General features: G+C 38.3%; 1 protein-coding gene across 1 annotated transcript in view; it reads right to left on the reverse strand.

Annotated features, from left to right (window-relative positions):
* The window catches only part of CUBN (cubilin), a gene marked incomplete at its 5' end in the record, with an annotated part of 64,011 nt that overhangs the window by 16,981 nt on the left and 24,483 nt on the right, over positions 1-22,547 (reverse strand). The window contains 9 exons of the mRNA XM_010163058.2: positions 221-438; positions 1,361-1,490; positions 3,795-3,995; positions 10,631-10,780; positions 12,265-12,421; positions 14,692-14,879; positions 16,898-17,123; positions 18,978-19,099; positions 19,965-20,114. Of these exons, the coding sequence (XP_010161360.1) occupies positions 221-438; positions 1,361-1,490; positions 3,795-3,995; positions 10,631-10,780; positions 12,265-12,421; positions 14,692-14,879; positions 16,898-17,123; positions 18,978-19,099; positions 19,965-20,114 (1,542 nt within the window). The remainder of the gene's footprint in view (positions 1-220; positions 439-1,360; positions 1,491-3,794; positions 3,996-10,630; positions 10,781-12,264; positions 12,422-14,691; positions 14,880-16,897; positions 17,124-18,977; positions 19,100-19,964; positions 20,115-22,547) is intronic.

Below are 22,547 nucleotides of genomic sequence, written 5' to 3' on the forward strand. Positions count from 1 at the left end.
GAAAAGGTTAGCAAAGAATAAAAGGAATCTGTTCTGAACCAAAGCTGCAATGCAGTTATACCATGAGCCTAGTATTTAGCTTAGTTCACTCAGTTTTGACAAAATTGGAAACATTTTTCTGCTTCCAGCACCCCTAGTGAGGGAGATCATAACCACTCCTCCCCAAAGGAAATTACTTGCCAGCAGATTCTTGGGGTTATGAGTCTGATGATAGTCTTACCTAAGGTCTCCCTGAATGATGCTTTCCATCCCCTGTCTGCTCCAAAGAAGTCAGTGTTAAACACCAGGAACAAGTTATTACTGGAGCTCTTAATATTCGGAGGCAGTTCTGAGCCGCAGAATTTCCCGAGGAGAGGAGCATGAGTGTCTGAGCCGTCATATACAGCTACGTAATCTTTGTAGCAGGAGGGAGATATTTCGAGCTGGAAGTTGTTGAATCTGTAAAATACACTTAGAGCTTTAGGTATCACATTTTCATTTCTATTCCTGTGTTATGTGTGCTTTTAGTGCTTGAGGAAAGGTCCAAGTAATAGCAATAGCCAAAGCCATAAACAGACAGATACCACAAAACATTTCTTTTAAGGGCCAAGCAAGCAGAACTACTAACTGCATGGCAAAACACTCCAGGCAACTAGCCTCAAAGAAATAGTGACCCTCACCCACTGGGCCCCTTGCAAGGCAAGATGTCAGCATACTTTGGCTTTCTGTGAAGCAGCAGATCTCCCTTGTGCAAACATACTCTCTCTCATCCTTGCAAATTGCTTAGCCTGCAATTTCCTTGGGCACGTGAGAGGCATATAAAATGCAGGCTTAAAGTGCAGACCAGCTGGGCCTTCCACTTAGTTGGGAAATGTTGTATTAAATCACAATCAGCTTATATATGACAGAAGAATGTATCCATCTTTTAATTTCTCAGTGGCAAGATTTTGTGGCAGCCATATCCCTCGTTTAGGCAAGACAGCACACATTCAGAAGTATATTCTTTCTGGGTGGGTATTATTACTTGGGCTGTGAGTACCAGCCTTCTAAAAGAATTATTTTTTTCTTCTGTCAACTCACAGGAGTCACCTAACTCCCCAAAGGCTGACAGCATTTAACTAAAAGCATGAGCTGCATTTTTACTATTTCTTAGTCCTCTTGGTAACCAAAGTTAAAATTGTGGTGATATTTTGCATGTAACAAGTTACAGAGAAAGAGAGCCTGAAGTTGATAAAGGTGGCTTCAGTAGCCATTTCTCATTGTATTTCAGCTTTCCCCTTGGATAAGGAAAGAGAGAAAATTGTCAATAATTGCTCTGTCTTTAGTCGGAATCAGAGACCTCCCTGTCCCCTTGATGACAAGCTTAACTTGGATTACATACTTGAGGTACACTACTTTGCCATTTCCAACTGTGATGTAGTATGAACAGTTCATGTTGTTGTGATAATCAAGAACTGAATGGGCCGGACTGCTGATAACACCAACAGAGCCATTGAAAATGCCACCACAAGCTGTAAGGGAAACAGAAAAAAAGAGAGATTAATGTCTGAATACTAGCGTGGTCCTAATTCTCATATTTCCTGCAAGAGTTTAACCATAAGGAAGGAAAAGCCCTTGATAAATTAGGAGCAGTCTTCGCTGTCACTCCTAGAATGTTAAATGTGGAGATGTCTGTCAGTGGGAGACTAGTCAGTAATGAAGTAACAGGTTGTTACTAGTCCATACCAAATGGCAATGGTTCTGTGTTTGTGCAGTAAAAGATTGAGTCTGATTTCAGGTGTGCTGCAGTAGGACCAGGGAGCAGCAGGATGGGGTGGGTGCCCCATGCAGCAGCGCGAGTGAGGTTTGTCTGGAGTAGCTCTGCACCCATTCTAGCTTGCCAAGAGAAACCTGGCTGATATGTGGGCAAAGACATTCTCTCATCCAAACTCTGGTCCCGTGGAAGCCTCTGAAAGTTTGGCACTGACACAAAAGCAGCCAGAGTTGCACGCATAGCCCTGCCCCTGACTTTCCGGGAATAATTGTCCACGGAGCCTCAACATCTCCCCACCTCCTGGTGGGGCTGGGTTATTGTGGTAGCATTTGTTCTGTGTAGAAAGGCAGTGAGGAGTCCCCAGGTATCACTAATGCTGAGGACTGTTCCCCACCTCACCTTGTGCTTGCCAGCAGTGGGGGGTGCCTGAGTCGGAGGGCTGGATACTTGCTCTATGGCGCTGAGGAGCAAGTTAAACACTGCAGTTGTGAACTGAAGGCACTGCTTGGCTTCTCAGGGTTTCACACCATGGATGTTTCACATCATGTGTGCTGATGAGGCCAGGATGTGGCTAATATTTGTTCCCAGCTTCAGTGCTTGAGGGAACAAAAACTATTACAAAACCAACTCTAATCTCCATTGTTAGCTTCAGCCTTTATTTTATAATCTTAGTTTGGCAAAAACCATTTCCCTGCGTCCTGTTGATAAATAGCTCAAAGCCACACACAGCTTTTCATGTTTTAAAGGACATGCCATTGCCCAGGCCACCACCTTAACAAAGGCAGTCCCATACAGGGTGCTGCTGGATACTGAGCCCCTTGCTCTCAGCTGGCGGCTTGAAGCACTGGCAGATGAAGGACAGGAGCTGGGAGGATAAAGAATGAGCATTATTCTATACTAGGAGAGGGAAGCCTTTTTCTTTTTCTTTTCTTTTTTTTTCAGCAAACAATACAACTGGGGGAAGAGGAATGTTAATTGCTAGAATCTGCTTTGTATACAGGAACAAGCTAATAAGGCTACAGTAATCTTTCTCAAATGTCAGAAGTCACAAGTCAGATAGAAGCAACTGACTTGAGTGAGTTATGAAGGTCTTTTCCATGAGTAACTGCACATTGTTGTTTCTAAGTGCCATTCCCTCTGTCTTATCTGTATCGGGCCATTCATTTTATATAAAGAATTCATCCTTATGCTTTTTGCTGTGGCTTTGAACATGAGGAATGTATTAAGGGAAATACCAAAGTTAAGAACTCACACTTTTCTCTGCACTTAGAGAATGAAATAGCTTTCAAAAATCAAAGTACTGTCTCTACAAGTTAAACCTAGAAAATATTAAAATTGATTTTGAAAATAAAATTAATCTTTTGGAAAATTTATATTTGTGCAGATGTAAATTCTAAACTCAGTTGGAAACTTCTTTTTCTAATACATATTTCCTCTTTAAAACAAAAGACATCTGAATGACAAAAAGTTTTGATGAAAATATATATAAAAAAATAAAAGTGTATCTAGATTACAATTACATTAATACCTGGCACTGCAAGAAGGTGATCAAGTGAAGGCATATAGCTGGATCCGTTTAAAGATCCTGTTCTGGTTCCCATATTGTATAATGTAGTTTTAGTATAACTGAGAATCAGAACATTCTCCCATATGTGATAAAATCTTTTAAATCAACACAGTTAAATAAACTGGTAATGTTTCTCCTAAAACATTATTTAAAAAAACAAACAAACAAACAAAAAAACCCCACCAAAAAACCTGCCAAAATGGGATGCATTTCTTTTCTACAGCAAAGGAAAAGTGTTTCAGTTTCTGACTTGTATCCATATAATATCTTGATATGAGAACTGTGAGATAACACAGATGTCAGCCAGTGACAACACACACAACAAATAGTCCCATGTACTGGTCCTGAGAGCACTTCTAGGCAAGTGCAGAGGGAATATGAACCATCTACATCCATCTAAGGTATTCCCAATGTGAAGTACAGCATTTCCTACACTGAACTATTATCCAGCTGGAATATTTCCAACACCTAATGCACAGGACAGTGGCTACTCACCAATTGCTCTGTATCTTGCCTGGAATCCAAAGCCTGTAATGTGGGAGTCAGTGTAGAAGTTGAGCAGCATAGGTCCAAAGACACTGATTGGGGCAGGGAGCTCATTACCACAGAGCGTGACGAGAGGATGTGGGGTAACCCTCGTGCCACTGAAGATGCTCACTCCATCATAAAGACAAATTCTGCTCAAGAGTGCTGGGGCTGCATGGACATATAATGCAGAAATCTTAGCAGCATATCTTCTATGTGATTTACTGAGCTGCAAGTACATAGATCTCACACAGGATAAGACTTAAATTTTGTATTTCCATTCCAGGATCTTCGGATCTCATTTGCTTAATGAGGAAGCAAATGCCAATTTTTAACATGCAGAAAATCTGAGGCAGAAAAAGGCAAAGAGATCTTGTATATAAGACATCAGGCTGGTCTCATTCAACACATCCTATAATCTGGAAAAGGCTCCGGGCTGCTTGAGTCCTTGGGAGTTTGTAGCTGAGTGAACATCATCTATGAGGAAATGAGAGAACCTAACAAAAGCATGGATTTCCTCTCCAGATCAAAACAACGCACCTTTTGTTACAGGCAATCAGCTACCCGGTATCTCTTTCCCCTAATTTAGAAGTCAGCACCCAGTGCAGGGAATTTTAAATCATTAAGAGTGAGAATTTTGGAAAATGAAAAAATAGTCCCTACACTAACATGTTTCAGAGCCTACTTCTTTCTTTCTGAATTCCCTCAAACTTTAGAGTACCGAATCACAGATTCTTCAGCTTGACTCAGAAGACAAAAAGATGTAAATTTAATCTTGCAGTTTGCCAGTGAAATGCTGTAACTGTCGGAGTCAGTGGATATTGGGAGATGACTGAGCAATAGGAAAAAAACCAATGATTTTCAAAAGCAATCTGTATTAGGAGGCAAATCAGTGCAGATATTAGCGTGATTGAAAAGCTGCTCATTCAGAAACACAGAAATGGGAAATGTAGCATTCTACTTTGTTTTCCCCTTTGTTTTTTAGTTTCTCATTTGCAGTTAGAAGGAAAAAGCCATTCTCCCTGACTCCCTGCCCTACCTTCCTGATTTCTAGCCACCTCACCATTCGAAACTAGATCTGACTGAGGCAAGAGGTCTCAAATGTATTAAGTTCATATAAGTTTCATGAAGGTCAGTAGCTGAATTAGAGTGACAGAGGAATGTCTCCAAAGAAGGACAAGCTGTTCTTTCAGTGTAAGGGCTGTGAGTTTGGGCAGAGACTTGCTGAGCACCAGCCACTGGCAACCCAGCAGCTCAGAGCCACATCACCACCTCCCTGCCCAGCTGGGAGCCATAAGCACAGGGAGAAGTTGGTGGTATGGGCTATGCAAGAAAGCTGGATTAATGCTGTCAGTGAAAATCACAGCACACATCTACTGAAAAATGGGCTTTGTGAGTTGTTATGCTTACACAACATCTAGAATGACTTGAAGTTTTCTTTGTCTTTTTCTTTGTCATTTACAAGCATAAAGGAAGCTGGGGTGTCATGTGTTTATTGAGGTTATCACGTTTAGTGATCTGTTAGCAACAATAGGGCAGTTGACTTAACTGCAAAGGATTAATAAAGAATTATCTAAATTTAACAGGAGAGACGCTGAACCTACTGATGCAGCGGAGTTATTCCTGCAGATTGTCCTGTCAAAATAAGCTGCTTCCTAGTGTTGTAGGAAACAGGATGACTCATATTGAACAGGATGACAAACCGAAATGGAGTAATATTTCTGTTTCACAAGGACGAGTGATCCCACTAGCCAGAAATATTTTAGGTCTTGTCTGATGTTCAAATTTAAAGATTCCTTCTCTCTCAATGAAGACAATGTATTCTAATGTGCTCTATAATTATGCCAGTGGGGAAATATGGTGGTTGTCGGACTCTAATAAGAGTAACTAAGCTGAGAACAACCAGCCACATCAGATAGTTGATTACACTATTAATAAAATAATTGATTAAAAATATCCTCATGTCCTACCCTATTATGAGAATACTTGATAATATGATACAATTAAAAAACATAATCAATTTTAAAATACAAAGAAATGACGAAAAATTGGGACAAGTGCAATTTCAGAATGGAAAAGATTTGAACAAGCAACACAGGTTCTTTTCTGAAAAGACTTTGGAGAAAGGCATCAAGTGAAATGCATTTCTCGACAAAGCAAAGATCCACAATACCAATAACAAATTGTTTTGAACTGCTGCACTGGAAAGAATAAGATGGTTGATGTAAGGTTGTGAGCAAAAGGCTTAACTTTGAGCTTTGAATCTTCATTGTTTGGGCCCATATAATTTATGACCCATGAATCTTGGCAGGACTGATGCTTGTTTGATCTCTATCCTGTAACTCATTCTCTTTTTTATCCTTTTCCTTAATTTCTCACTGTACTAAAATGCATTATTTTGTAAATAATCCCCTGCCTCAGATTCCTCTATTCTATTTCCTCATGTCATACTTCCAGCCTCTACACATACTCAGTGATTCTCCTCTGTGGTTTATTTCCTCTAACTGCATCATCTTAGATCTTTTCTAAACCAATTTCTATCCCTTGCACTACAATGGAACAGCTTTCATGAGTCTCCAGAGATATTTTCTTAGCCAGATGTCAGACCCACATCCTCTTGGAGCTGACAGGCACTTTCCACATAACCAGCACTGTTTTCCTTCATAAAACCTTGTCTACTAAGAGCTTTTGCTTCTCCTTCTGGTATTAGTGTATTCTCTCTTCCAATTCAACCATGAGGGTTCAATGAGACATCTCCTGTTTTTCTTTCTCTCTTTATCTCCACATTAGGTCTGTAAAATCTCATTTGCAAGGACAGATGCAATTACTGTCTCTATGCTGATGACCCCATAAGTCTACTACCCTCCTCCAGGCCTTTTTCTGTTCAGACTAAAATCTTATTTCTGTTTCTGAATAAAACTATTCAATAGGAGAGCTCTCCACCTTGCCCCTCAAAACTTCCCTTGCATCTTCTTTCTTTACAGCCTCATCATTTTGCATGCCTTTATTAGGTCCATGTCTATGATTTGGATCTCTCTAGGTCTTCACATCCAGGATAGATGTAAATATTGTCAAGTGTTTCCAGTTATTGTCTTAAAGATAAACGCTTTCTTATCCTTCCATATAGCTATGACTCTCACCTGAGAAAAAGTGATTTTTTCGAACATGGATACTGTACCTTTCGTTCTTCTAGCCTTGACAATATTTCTTCAAAATACTGCTGGAGAGGTCAATTATTTGGTCTGACATTATGAACATACCCCTCTTTCTTTGAATTGCTGCATTTACTTGCTTTCAAGGCCCTTCGTTATCTGTTTGGACTCTATCATCTCTTAGTACTGCTCAGCATTGATAAATTGACTCCTGCCTCAGAAGTTCACATGATAAGAGCTTCAATTGTCCTTACACTACATTTTGAAATATGCCTTTGTGTTGTCTGTATTTAGCAGAAATATCTGTCCAGTCTCATTATTCTTCATATAATCATTCATTTGATATGATGCTGCACAAAAACCTTGACCAAATTTGAGCCCCTAACTATCTGATTGCTAATACCAATGTCTCTCTGTCTGTAGCCATAGATTCTGTTTCATTTTGTATTGAGGCAGAACCTGTCTTTTTGTTTAAAGTGTGTAAAACTTAAAATAATGAAGTTTTGGTTCACAGCTGTAGCTTCTGGCATAAATGGTAATAGAGTTAGTAATTACTAATGTAGGATAAGTATTATGTGGATATATACTCCTGTGCAATATATTAACCAGCTCCTTAGCACAAGATACTATTTTGAAAGGAAGGAATTACAAGTCTTTCATATATATACCCTATTGCAAAACTTGTCTATTTTCCGAATTGACTAGTAACAAGTGAGAAAGCAGATAGAAAAGACTAAAACAAAGGTGTGACCCCCCCACATTGCAAGATTACAGCTTCTATTTTTTTGTTTTTTTTAATGAGAAATAAACAAGCTATTAAAACATTTTCCAGATTGACATGGTATCAACACTATGCAGTTGTTTTGTATGGACAGAGTATATACTAAATAATTCTGAAAGCAGGTATTACAGGAGGCTCACATCCATTTCCCCTAGTCTTCCATGATTTGGAACTCAGAGTTTATTCGATGTTATACTCATACTTGAAGAGTATTACAGCCATTTAATAACATACTACCATAGCTGTCCTAGAGGTGTATTTGTAGGGACATTCATCTGAATAAAGCTTATGAACAAAAGATGGATCTGATTAGTTATTTCTTAGATAGCAAGTTTACTAAGACAGATAGATAGATAGATAGATAGATAGATAGATAGATAGATAGATAGATAGATAAGGGTTTTTTTACTAATTCTAGTATGTTAGATTTGTGTTGACCTTTGATCCAAGGAGGGAAAACAGATGGAAAACAACACTTATTACTGTTGCAGAAGTGGGGCTGCGAAAACAAACTTACCCCCATTTGTTTGGTTCTTTATTAAAAAAACCAACACAACAGAGCAGATGGTACTACAAGAAGCAAGTGGCAACCTATGCCACTTCATGAAACAGACAAATCAAAAGAGGGGTTCAGTAACCATATTCAGTTTGGCACAGGAAGAGACATTCTTCAGGCTGCAAGGAAATCAGAGACTAAGCCAAACTCTTTTCTGACTAAATCTTAAGTACATTGTGTAAGCTATTGTCTGTGACTTCCTGTAATAGTCAATGGGTAAAAAGAGTGAGGGAGGCCTTCAGAAGGCAATGCATTACACCTGTACAACACATTTGGTTTTAAGTTTAAAGCACTATCTTTTTCACTTGATATAGGAGGAGATAAATCTAGATGATAATCTGAATTTGATATCTATTTTCAGGGGCTCATAGTCAGATAAAACCAATTTTTCTACCTACTGGGAAGCAGCCAATTTAGGTTAAATTTTTATTACAGAATCAACAAATACAGTCTCCTCCAGTTCTCTCTTGCTCTGTTACTTGCTATATTTTTTCCTTAACACACATTTAATATTTAGTACATGCGTGTCACGTTCATTTGGTTCCAGATACTGACATTGTACCACCGCTGTGAGTTAACTGCCTCATTTGGAGTTGTTCTTTATATCAGAACAAGTGTCTCATCGTAATTGAAAACATAACTACTCTACATCAGAGATCTGTGACTAATGCATGAAGTCATTCAATTTTTAACCAATGTGTCACTGCACTATAGCCGATTACCTTCTGCCTTCTCATTTTCTAGAAAAGATATCTCAACCAGTTAAAGTCAATGAGATATGTATGCCTTGTTGGCATTATTTTAGATAGCTCATTTCATTACTAAACAACCATGAAAAAAACAGTTGGATTTCTTTTGAGAGGTCAAATAGGTAGAAAATTATGTTAATTGGGCACATAGCTAAACTTTAAAAACCCAATCCAGTACATCTGTACTAGTATATTTAGGATTTTATAGGCCACACTCAGCAACGATCTAAGCAGGTGCAATGCTTCCTTGCATATGGAATAGTTAGAAATGTTTTTAACAGATGCTGCTAAACATTGCCCTGCATGTGCAAAAGAACTAAAGGAGTTCATGCTGGAAATCCTTAGGCACACCTGCTAAACATATTCAGTGGGACTGCTGAATAAGTTTTCACTTCTGCATGGTAGTCTGGAAGATGGTGGTTTCAATCTTCTTTCCAATTTAAACCCAGGGAATTTCTCTTTGCTACAGGGCTGTATTTTAAGATTTTGTGAATAATATTAATAATCAGCTACTGGAAAGTGGCATACTTCCTCTTTTATAACTAGATGTTCTTTAGCTCATATCCAAAATTCTTCTATTTCATGACTAAGGACTTCTAGATTGTGTAGCTTAAGGAAGCCTATAACAATAAAGGAGCAAATTGTCCTGCAAGAAGTGAGTACTTCTAGTATTTATTTAAGCCTATGTTTATTATTATGTCTGTATCACTTATACCTTTGCTTTAACCTTCTTGATAATAAAAGCTTGAATCCATTTATAAATTAACTGAACACACAAACAGAATACAATCAGTAATGTACTTATAGATAAGTGTCAAAATGGCAATAATCTGATTCAGCCTAATGTTTAGTATGTCTGCTGATCAATAATGTCTTCTACATGAAGAAATTATGTAATTTCTGTGGTTTACATTTAATTTAAAAAAATAATTCTGAAATCAACCATTTGTATCATGAGATAATAAAGATGGTTCAGATAAGATCATATCAAATCAAATCTTTGTCTCAGACCTAAATTAATTTTGGACCAGAATACTTTTGAATTCAAAACAGTTTGAAAACTTAAAAAGAAAATAAAAGGTGGCTATATTCTGACTTCATTATTTGATACAAAAAAAGTCTTTCACCTAGTTTCGCATTTATATGTTCATACATCCTTGTACAACACCTGAGTGTATTTATGTCCGTGTTATCAGTTAAAGAAACAGAAGCACTGAAAAGCAAAACAGCTGGCCTAAGATCAAAAAGATTATAAGACTCAATGGTGATAAAAAAAAGCAGGAACAAACACCCAAATTGGCCACAGTCACGTTTATACTCCAAGTACCTGGCAGTTCCCAACTCCATTTCTGCAAGATATTTAACAGGTGAGATCTATCTTCATTCTTCTGGAAGCCTTCAGTGATGCAAAACTGAACTCTGGAAAGTATCTCTGCAAATGTTTGTCTGTAAATGATTTTCAGAATGGACCAGCAAATTAAAACATCAGCCATTTTCCATGACTCATATGTTTTCAAGTAAGAAGTTACACTTCATAGTATATAATGAAATTATGAAGAACCACTTACCTTCCAAGTGAAAAGTCTCAAACTCTAGGATCACCAGTGACTGTAGTCCTTGATCTATGATATAACTGCAGTTCAAGTTGTTATCATACCGGCTAGGATAGTTAGGAGAGATGATACGACCTTCACGGCTGGTGAAATTTACCCCGCATCCTGCAAACATAAATAAATAAGACACAGTTATAATCCAAGTGATAGCATCATTCCAATTTTGCAATGAGAAAACCAACAATGTACATAAGGACCTCATCTCTCCTTAAGAGGCTGGTCAATAAAAGTATATCATGATGGCAAAAGTAAGTCTTACACACACAGAGCGGTGTTTTTGGGAAATACAGGGCCTTCCAACCTACAGCCTCACACAGTATCTTGGACTATCTTGGTTAAGATCAGACCAAAACCCCTCAGCCCACTGACCAGGAGGACACAGCACTGCCGTTCTTATGGGTTTGGAGCCTGCATATTTCAAAATCCCTTAGTACGTGCCAATATTGTTTAACTGGATGTGTTATTGGGGCACATCAGCAGTGTGGTACCATCAGCCCAAGTTGTACCATTCTTACTTCATGCCTGACAGCCAGGAGGATGCAGGCTGCTGTTGAGCCATCTCTGGGTTGCTTTTCTATACGCAGAGGCAGGAAAGGTTTGCCACCCAGAATTTCTCAAGCACACAGAACTGTTAACTTTCATGGAGCTCCTTCTGATCCTAATAACTTGCATGGCCTTGGGGTTTCTTTTTATTTTAAGCTACAGGCTTAAAAGGGTGCAGTGCACAGTGAAATTCTGGTATAAGATTAGGAACAGGCATACAAAGCCTGTGATTGTCTCGACCAAGAGGTTGTTAGTTGTTACTGACAACATCAGTGCAGACATAAAAACAAAAGCAGTTTCCATTCAGAATTCTGTACACTTCAATTGTGTCTTTCTCTAAGCACTTAATTTCTCACCGTTTAATCTGAATACAATGAAGGGAAAGTGGTTTCCTATGGCAGCATCCTACCAAAAAACCAAACAACTGATGGTAATTGAGCACTACCTCCTACCCTTCTGGTGGGTTTGACCATCACAAAGCATATGCCATGGTTAAAGAAATGGAGAGGCCCAACCAAGAAATGCCACTTGAACTGCATGAAATACAATGCAAATACAAAAAAGCAAAGCAAAGGACAGAGTAGTTTCTTCTCCTGAGAGCAGTTTATGTGAATGGCATGGACTACACCATACACATGAGAAATTACCACAGTTTCAGCATGTGCCTTGAAAAGAAGAATAGAGATAAAAATTCTAAAGGAGGAGCAGATACTTTCTCCTTTTAAAGAAGATTATGGTTTTAGCTCCCAAGCAGTTTAACTACAGAAAAACAAATTCTTAAAATTTAAAGCCTATTAATTTCTTCTTGGCACACTGAAAAGGCAAAGGTGGCTAAGAGTAGCTACAAAGTTATAGCTGCATGGAGGATCTTTGGCAAGTTCAACACTGGAGCACACAGTAGCTCCATTGCGTTCAGTAAGAAAACTCTTGGTTTCAAAAGTTGGGCAGAGGCTTCAATGCCTTGTTGAGGTCTGAATTGCTACACACAGATCAAACTAATCCAAAATGGACTAATAGAGCAGTCACCTGGCTTAAATATTACTTACTGCTTATGAAAGATGCAGAGAAACCTGGCCCAGGAGTATCCTTAGACTGAAATACTGTAGTTACCACATTGTCTGGAGCAACAACAGGATCAGGAGCTGAACTTCCACATCCTGTGGTTAACAAAGCTGCTGCTTCTTCATTATTTCCTCTCCACACCTGACAAGCCCAGATTGGAAACAGTTTAGTGCTTTCAAAGCCCATGTAGTTTGTGGGAACCCACTAGGAATTGCATGTGCAATTGTTCTTTCCATAGACTCGGGGTAGGATTCATCTCTCACTAAATCTTACAGATCTAAATTGTAGTTAATCACTCTCTGTTCACTCTACAGTCAGTGGAGACAAAAAGACTTTTCCAAGGAGTGAATCACAGTGAATAATTTAAGTTGCCAGGGACCTCTGGAGGCCATTGGCTTGAACCCCTGCTGATAACAGAGCCAACATACTTTAGGTACAGGGAACCAGACAAAAAGATTTTATGCACATCATTACTTACCTCCATTTTGTCTCTGCTAATTTATCTCCATACACCCTATGAATATGAATATACGTGTATACAATGAATTATTAAATGTAATCCTTATTTATTCATAAGACAATATAAATCAAAGCCGTCATGCTAGAGTATATAGAGGCATCAAACTGGAGGAGCTGGATCCTTAATAACCAGTCTTGCTAATCAAAAATTATTCCAGTTTTTGTTATGTTGCATTCGTGTTCAACAACAAGTATAAAATAATGGAGACAGTTAACAAAATAAAAAGTCACAAAAAATATAGTAAAGAAAAACACACTTTAAAAAATTACTTCAGCTGCACCAATAGCCAATTTAAGCTCAATCAAACCACGCATTCAAGGAGCACGTGCAGGTTTAGGTAGGTTTTTATTAAACATGTACTTGAGGCTCACAGTTTAAGCACTGAATTTCAACACACATATAAAATGAAACATAGGCATAAATGTTTGATGTTTCTGGGTGCTTAAATAATATCCTGAAGCAGGATGTTCATTGCCAAGGATTTAAAATATCTGCTTTGAGAAAAAAGAAAAAAATATTTACTGTAATAATAAATTTATTTTTTATAGATGTGTTTGAACAGGTTTTTTACTGGTACTTTATACTAAAAAGATACTAAAATAAAATAATATTTAATTTTTAAATCATGTGTTTGAAAGAAGTCCAGTGGAACTAGAACAACCATATGAAATTATGATTGCTCTAAGCAACCATCCTAGGAAGGGTTAGCCAAGGATTAGTCTGTAAGTGTAGGCATATGAATCACCTCATTCACCTGGCCAGGTGTCTGAGGCAACGGATTCTCAAAGGATTAATAGAAACAGTCTGTGGTCGGGCCAAGATTTTGCAAAGTCACTACTGATTTTGGGTTTCTCTTTTTTGGTTGCTCAGCTTGGAATGAATGGAAGAAACTTAACACCTGTTCCACACTTTTTCATATCCAGACACCTTAATACGTGTCAAATTGGATATTCAGAAATGGAGGTGGACATCAGCAAAAATTTCAGATATTTCTCTATGGAAAATCTCAAACTGACATAGTTTTGACCATATCATTCAGGACAGTTTAGAAATTTGAAATTAAAGTACTTTTACTGGGTGGCATTAAGACTTTCATATTAGTGAAGTTTATTGTAACATATTACACCAGTTAATCAGTGAAGCAGCGTATAAAAAGACAAATCTAATAGTATTTTTCCCAGAGCATTAAAAACTGAGTGCAACTGTGTTTTGTAATTTAGTAGGTATAGATCAGATGAACAGCTGCTCAAGTCTTCCTACATGTTGTCAAATTATGTTTGCCCTTTATTTCAAGTAGGAGTTGTACTGCCATGGAGAAAATGCGCACAAAACCACTGAACACATGCCAAATGCCTGAGAAAAAGATGACGCTGAAAAATTCAAAGAATGTCCACTCCACTCTAACACTTTGAAAACAAGTGGCAACCTGTGAAAGATAAGAATGCTATCTTTGTTTTTTGAGATTTAAAAAAGAAGGAGTAGTGCAGCTTGGACAGTTTACACACTTATAAAGAAGTTTTGTAGAATTATAGTGCCACATTCCTGTTTTTTTACTCACTGGAGTAATTGAAAAGGTCTTTTCATTACACTATATTTCCTCATTATTTCCTGGTTCTGAACTTATATGTACTTTTAAAATATTTTTTATTTTTGGGCCAGCATGTAGACTGATTGGACCCTGCTGGAGGTGGAACCTCAAGAACTGATAAAAACTAAAAATACATACAAGCCGGTTGTATGTAGGCATACTGTCTTGGTACAATGACTTCAGTTTATATTTCCTGAGTTTTGTGCCTTGACAATCCTAACCATGACAATGGCAAAATGGGATTCTGGAATCATGACTGCTTAAAACACTGCTCTGCTGATCTAATGCCAACAATTACTTTACCTTCACATAACTGCTCTGGCAGCTTCCATTGCTATCGGGAATTTGGAAGTTGTTGTGGAAGTTCATCTCCAAATGTTGGCTTTCATGTGTAATGATGGTCCATGTGCATCTGGTGTTCATGGGAAAGTTTTGAGGCCAATGAGGAGACTTGATCACACCATTATCTGAATGAATGGTTCCACCACATCCTGGAAAAAATAGCAACAGGTGGGAGAAATGTTCAAATATTTCCTGTTGTTGTCAGGTTTGAATGGCTGCTTGCTTTTGTGGCTGCAAGAGTGAGAGAGGAAGGCCCTGACACCCATTCAAACTTCATTTACCCCTCTTTTATTTAACTTTCCTTCTCCCACCCCTGTATCAGGGAGGTGGTTACACTCTAGAGAAGGTCTCTCTTTGTACTTCACTTTCTCTCCTTCACAAGCTCCTTACCAGTTCAAACCCTTTTGCTCTGACCCATCTATATACTCCTGACAATTAGAAGTGAGTATTCCTTAGAGAGAGAGTAAGGGTCAGAAATACATTAATAAGGAGCTTCTCCTGAGACTGTGCAGGTTCCTTCCCACACCCCACAGCATGCACATCATGCACACAACCCTGACAGCTGTTCAGAAAAGCACCCCGAGGAAAAAAAAAAAATCAATCAAACAAAAAACCCCAACAACCTCCATCCACAGCTGAACCCTTTTTTTTCCTCACTCAGCCACATGTGAATATTGCAGTTCCACATGTGAATCTACTCTAGCTACATCCGTTTACCCAGGGCAAAATGGTCATTTCTCCAGCCCAGGCATCCCTGTGGATCTCAGTGGGATTATGGAGAGGGCTGAAAAACATGCCTTTAAAAATTGTTAACAGATTCATTTATAAGGGAAAATAGCTGATCATGGCTCTGTGGCAGCTCATGTTCTTATACAAAATAAGTTCAGTTAATTTGAAACATACTTACAGATACCATGCCAAGAATAATTTACTAGGGCTATGTGTATAGTACTAGCAATCCACTGTTATTTCAGAGGTGATGTAATAAAAGGATGAATAAAGAGCAAAAAAGGCTTTATAACATTCTACTTTTTTTTCCTCTTATTTAAAAATGTATATTAGCTTTAAAATTAAAATTTTATTTTTCATTCTTCTATGTCAGAAATGGCAATTGTGTTTAGAAGGATATGAGGCCAAGTTTTGGTCACACATTCTATACAATGAAAACATAGAGATTTGCAGTAGATAAATGAGAAGAAAGCAGAGGAAAGGAAACCAGGTATATTAAAAAATAAATCTCTTTTCACAGAGAGAATACTGACTATGCACATTGCATGTGTATGCTAATGTCTGCTACATCACTGAAGAGTGGCCTTCCTTGCACATGAAACCCCAGAGACAGCAGGGAAAAGCATCAAAAACCTGTTTAAGTGATAGCATACAGTCATGCAAGCACAGACTATTGATATATTTAAGAAGACACTCCATCAGCTGACTGTATGAATACTGCTAGATCATTAACTGATGGAAAGCTGACTAGCAGCAGCTGGAAGGTTTGCAGATGGAAGTGACAGTAGGGAACCTGCTCTGTACAGAGGTAGTGAGATGCAAATGGTGAGGTGGTAAGATAATTTTTTTTTTTTTAAATCCAGAGAGATGATAATTTCAAAAGAGGAAAGGTAGCTGTTTAAAATGTACCAATTCAATCCTGCATGTGTACCACCTTCAAAAGTGTACCAACATCTCCACTAAATTGGAAAAGTTTTAGGCTGTTGTCACATGTACTCTTTGAGAAGTTCTGTCTGCGTTTCTGTTTTGAAACTATCCTCTTTCTAGTTTTAAGTGTTTAAACCAAATCAAACTGTGAAACAATTATTATTCAAGAAATTAAATGTCTCATAATCACTGCCAATAGATACCACTGCTATGGGTGGATAATGGGCATGGTATCCATTTACAGATATCAAGAAACTGCCAGTAAGGCTTCAAAAGTACAAAATCAGTCCAAATTTGATTTCATTGTGTGAGATCAGACAACACTGGTTTAAAACTTTTTTAGTGGTGGTTTCTCAGGAATGCTGAAGATGTTGGCATGTATTTCTTTTGTTCTTTAATTCAAACTTAATTAAAGAGAAGGAATCCTATTTCATTTTGTTGTTGAAAAGGGCTACACAGGCATGATGCACTGCTATGTTAAACCTGACAAAACCAGTGTTTTTTCTCTCACCTAGAGATTCTGCTGTCCACGTTGCGTAAAAGCCACCTCCTCGAATTGAGTGATCAGAGTTAAAGATGACAACTAGCTTGTTGGAACCAGACTGAATAGTCCCAGGGGATGTGTTTCCACAATACCTTCCTATGACAGGAGACCCAGGAGAGCCACCATTCAGGACAGTAACAGAGTCCCACTTACAAAGCGAATGATTTTCAACATGGAAGGCTGTAAAAGTAAGCTGCAACACATAAAAGCAACATTCAGGAGCTAACACCAGCCACACCAGCAGAGAGGTTTGAGCAATTTCAGACAGATCCCATAGCCATCCTAGCACAATGATTCCTAGATGTTCCAACCATCAGTTCACCTTGATACTCTCCTGAAAGTATGGCTTGGAATCTTGCCACTATAAGTAAACAGCAGCTACTTAGCACAAAGACAGGAATGGAAGAGGAATGCACAAGTTCAAAAGTGGCATTATTGGGACTTAACCATGTGTTTGAAGTATGTGCTTCAAAACTGTCTTGAGTATGCCCAGGTGTTGAACCACTTTTCTGCTCTTATGGTTCCAGTCATGAAATCTGAAGTTGAACCTTCAAATAGAAGTAGCTACGTAATCAGAAAGACATGGATTTTTTTTCTTCCTATTATTTTGAATCGGAATACTTAACAGCTGCTAAAAATAATGCTTATTTCCATTAAATGTGAGAGAAACAGATGCATGCTTGGTTCCTGTAGGCCTGGATGCATCACATAAATAGACTGGGCTGGGAAGGCAGCTTCTGACCCTCCCTCCCTCCCACACTGACACTGTTTGTCCTTGGAGTGATAGGCACATGGGTAGGATTTCCAGTTCAAAGACTGAGATTGCTGATCCAGTAGACTCCTGGATTTGTGGATGTTGAAATATTGATGTATACTAATGACTGCCTGGGCCTCTTCCAACAAGTTTTTTCACCAGTTCCAGGGTTGCAGTCTTTGTGGAAAAGTTTGGCAAATACGTAGTACTTCTTCCTGTAACTTTTGTGTGTATTCATTTCCAAAAGAACTCTGTCTGAGGCAAAGACCAAATACAAATTTAGCTCAAATGTTTTAAGTTTGGAACTTTACCAGCAATTGAAACTAGCAGCTTATACCCTTATACAGTCTGCCTTCACTGAGGGGGCTGCTACTCAGTCCTTTTAAAACAGAAAGGTACTTCCTCCTGATTAAGATAAGTTCCACTTTAAACAAATTTGTGGAATAAACAGGAATTTTGTGTTCTACTAAAATAATCCTAAAGTAAGCACCTAGGCAGTGATCAGAATATCATGCAAGCAGAATAATTAGGGCTATGGGTTTGCATTTCTAAGAAATGCCTTTGTAGCTGTAAATAAAGAAAACATATAGGGAAATTAGTGAAAGACATTATCTATGAAAATCTGCAGTGTGTTTTTACAAAATTGCTTTTCAGATATTTCTCTGATCTGAGCCACAAATGCCACTGATTGGACCTGTTCTCCAAAGCATCAGTCGTATAATTCAGTGGGTGAAGTTTAACACTGCTTCATCATAAACGTGATTAAATTGGTCTCTCAGCAGTTTGACTCAAGAAAGTAGCACCTCAGGCAGCATGTTAATAGTTACTGGGAAACAAGAGCAGCATCTCATTGATGGAATTTGCAACAGCAATATTATTTTCCAGACTAACCATTAAGACAAGAAAGTAACTTTCTAGTGGCTTTTAATTTTTCTGCAGAGATGAAAAAACTTCAGCCTCATGTTTATTCTCATGATAGTGAGAATATCCATGCACATCTAATAACATCAGTTATTTTAGTTTCCTAAACATAGGAAGTCATTATTTAAAGGTGAAATCAGTGCTATATTTTGAGGTCAGATTAGTCTAGAATACTTCTGCTTTTCAAAAAGCACAGTCTAGTCTGATTGTGTTATCTTTGTTTCTCCCTCTTTCTTAGGTAAGGTGGATGGGCTGATATTTAATTCCTCCATATTTCTGATACTCCAAATTGTCGCAAACCTGTTCCTCAAGACTCAGAGGTGCTTCTCACGCTGCCAGCTGTGCACACAATCATGGCATTGTGTTACTCACAGTGATGGTTTCACCTTCAGGGGCTTCCAACAACCAGGAGCAGTGATTCAGGTTGCTATAAGGCTCTGGGTAGTTAGGACTTGAGATAACTCCACTTTCACCTGTCTGTATACCACCACAGGCTGAAGAAAAAAAGTAACATTTCAATACAGGTTAGTAACTGAACACTATAATCAAATTACTGGAAGATTATTCAGCTTATAATAGTACTAAAGTATACTTAAGTTGGACTGATATAGGTAAAGATGAAAAATTTGTCTGGTAAAATCCAAGTTTTAAAATCTTTGTAATTGAATAGTGAGTAGACAGATGTAATGACCTTGAAGCTTTGTATTTAGTCTGATACCTAATATAGCTCTGCAAAACCTTTGCCAGCTGACACTTACAGCTGCCTCATCCACCTTATCTTCCATTTATTTATCTCAGACTCCTAAGCAAGCCAGTGCCATTCTTGGATCAACACAATAAAGTCAAACACTTTCTGATGTGTCTAGATAAGCACCAAGGCTAAATTAATCTGTGACAGGAAGAATAGTTGTGCTGGCATGTAAATAGCGAAGTGGTGTAATTTGCATTGATATGGCTTTAAGTGGATTTCAAAATGAGTGCAAAGGTTCAAGCTGGAGAATTCATTTCAGCCATGCTAGCACTCTGGAGGCCTATCTGAAATAAGTCAAACTTGGCTGGTGTTACCTGTTACATCCCTATTCCCCGGAGAAACCAGCTGTTCAGAGTGTTGCACTGCATTGCAAAAACTCAAATGCCGTCCAGGGAATGGGAATAGTGAAGCAGAAAATAAATCTGAAAGTTCAATTGCTAGCATATGTTTGGTTTAGATGGATATAAATAGTGGCAGGCTCTGTGTAACTTTTCAGGACCTCTTTGAGAGCTGATTCCATAGTGTGTATTTTCAGTATTGCCAAACGAATGACAAGATTCCCAGAAGTACCTCATTCAGCAAGGGCAACAGTCTATCAAGACATTTACCTTCAAATGTGTAATGGGCCAAGAATCCTTTATCTTCTGTGTTTTCATCACTTACAAAGTGTACCCAGATCTTGGGAGCAGCTATGACTAGTGGCACAGATGGTGCAGCCTGACCACAAAGTCTAGCTATCAGCTCTCCATCAGCATCCCCTAAGCAAAGAAATTTTAAAAAATTACACTTTTTGAATCCTAAAAGAGATACACTAATGTAAAGGAATACGTAGGACAAACATGCATGTCATTTTGCTTTTATTAGAAAACAGAGACAAGTACATATCCCACTTAATAACTGACTATTTGTATGAATATAAGTAGAGTGCTGCAGTTCATTGCTGGGATCTAAATCTCGACAATGAGGAAGTTCCCTCCAAAGCTGTATTAATGACCCTTTTAGTATCTTGGGTTCCTTCTCTCCCCTCCCTGCCACCCTGCACACTTTCATTTTGTATGACCCATCAGACCTGAAAACTGCAGACATTTTGGGGCAGAACAGTGGGAAGAGATGGCCCAAGGACCTGATCGCATGGAAGCTTATTGAGTCTATGTGTTTGTAACATCCTTATTAAAGTCAACAGGGATTTTGAATTTTCTGCCATGTAGGGATGTGCTTCATCTATGAACAAGCTGTCACTGCTGTTTTAATAGCAGGCATCTCCTTCCTAGGGAACTCAACATACTGTTCTCTGTATGGCAAAAAAATGCCAGCATTTGCTCAAATCATTGAAACCTAAAAGGAAAGCACAACACAGGTAGTTGCACTTCTGTGACACCGAATCTTTGCTCATGTTGGTGCAAGCTGTTATCCGTCACATTGGTAGGAGTATCAGTTTCTGTTTATTACTGATACATTCTCAGGAGAAGGAAAATAAGTGTAACAGTGTTCCTCATAACACTCAGGCAATGCCATTCCTAAGTTTCCTTCTCTAATAACAGCAGGCTGAGTCTCCATTCAAAAGCAACTCCTAGCTACATGCAGAGTGAGATGCTGTTCTTGCAAAGAAGGCAGTAGAGCAGGAGGGAAAAACATTGGGTGCTTATTCCAAGTAACATGGCTCAGTAACTTCATCTTTCTGTCATATACAGTGACATAGCCACCATTTGAAATCTCTTGAAGCACAGGGATAAAAGTTGATATATAATAAAATTAAATTCATGTAAATTACACAGAAAAATGCTAAAACCTGTCTTGCTACCATGCATTTAAAATGGTATGAGCAGATATTCATGATAAATTACAGTTTGGGAAAAAATAATAATAACTACTTTAAGCATTAAAAAGTGAAGTGTACTTTTTCTTTTTTGCACTTCTTACAAGGTGATTGACTATGTGATAGATGTGACCCAGGTTACTCAGTCTCTATATTGTGAAAAGTTACATCAATCATTGCTTTCATAAAGGGCCAGCTGGCCAGAGATCTAGACTGTTGATATACAGAAAACGTAAACAGAAAGATTGTGGTGTATGATTTGGTTCAAACTGAAGGGAATGGCCTGAAAGACAAAATCAGGAGTCTTCCATAAAAGCCAAAAGTTAGGAGTATATTTCACTCTAGCAATATGCTCAGCTGTACTGCCACGTACAGACTGCATGCATGTGCCTGATAACTTATAACTTAATATAAAGCCTTTCTCTAAGAAATTTGAAATACTTATTTTATCTTTTCAGATTAAATATTTCTCAGTGAATACATGAAGTTAATTTCTGCTTTTTTTCCTTCAGTACCATTAAGTGTGTTGTATGGGTGACTCAAGAATTTCACACATCTCAGCTTTATTTGAGGGTCTCTCAGGTAACTTACTGTCAAATTGGACCTTTCCCCAGATTCACATCTGCTATGTTGAAAGTCTAAAACAGCATCTCTCTGGGTTTAGTGAAATTCTGCACTATTTGCATCTCAGTGCTCAGTAAATGTTACTTGTCAGTATACACAGATGAATTAGGGCATTCTGCCTCTGACATGAGACTGGTTGTGAAACTGAAGATCCATTAGTATGGCCAAAATAAGCAGTACTGTTTAGATGACAAAACTGTGCAGAGCAAAACAAGACTACATTTTTTCCTCTTTCCTTCGATTGTATTGCCTGGAGGCCTGAGTTCCACAGTAAAGTGAGAGTAGTGGGAACTGATGAGTAACAGGCCAGATATATTTTACTATTTCTTTCTCTGAGTTCTCTTTCTATTATTTCCCAGCTCCAGTGCATACGCAGGAGGGAATTGTTAGGCTACACAGCTATGCACACTTTGGCTCTACATAGGTCAAACTGATGATATACAGCCAAGAGCTCTTGTTCAAATAAATGCAAATAAGGATGTAAGAGATTCCTGGTCTCACCCCCACCCCCTCCCCTCTCCTCCTCCCCACCTTTCAGAAACAATTTCCTGATAAATTAGAACCTGTTCTCTCTAGTCCATTAATCCTGTGATTGTTTTCCTTTCAGATGCTTTAGTCTGTATTTTGTGATGCAGTCTCACATGAAATATGGATTTGTTTTTGGAGAATCAAGTTATAGATTACAAAAGTGGGGTATGAAGTGGGTATGCAGCCCAGAGGCTATGAATAATTAAAGCATTCTGTACTCCAT

This window comes from Antrostomus carolinensis, unplaced genomic scaffold (genome assembly GCF_000700745.2).
Source record: "Antrostomus carolinensis isolate BGI_N321 unplaced genomic scaffold, ASM70074v2 scaffold12112, whole genome shotgun sequence".
Lineage (NCBI taxonomy): Eukaryota > Metazoa > Chordata > Aves > Caprimulgiformes > Caprimulgidae > Antrostomus > Antrostomus carolinensis.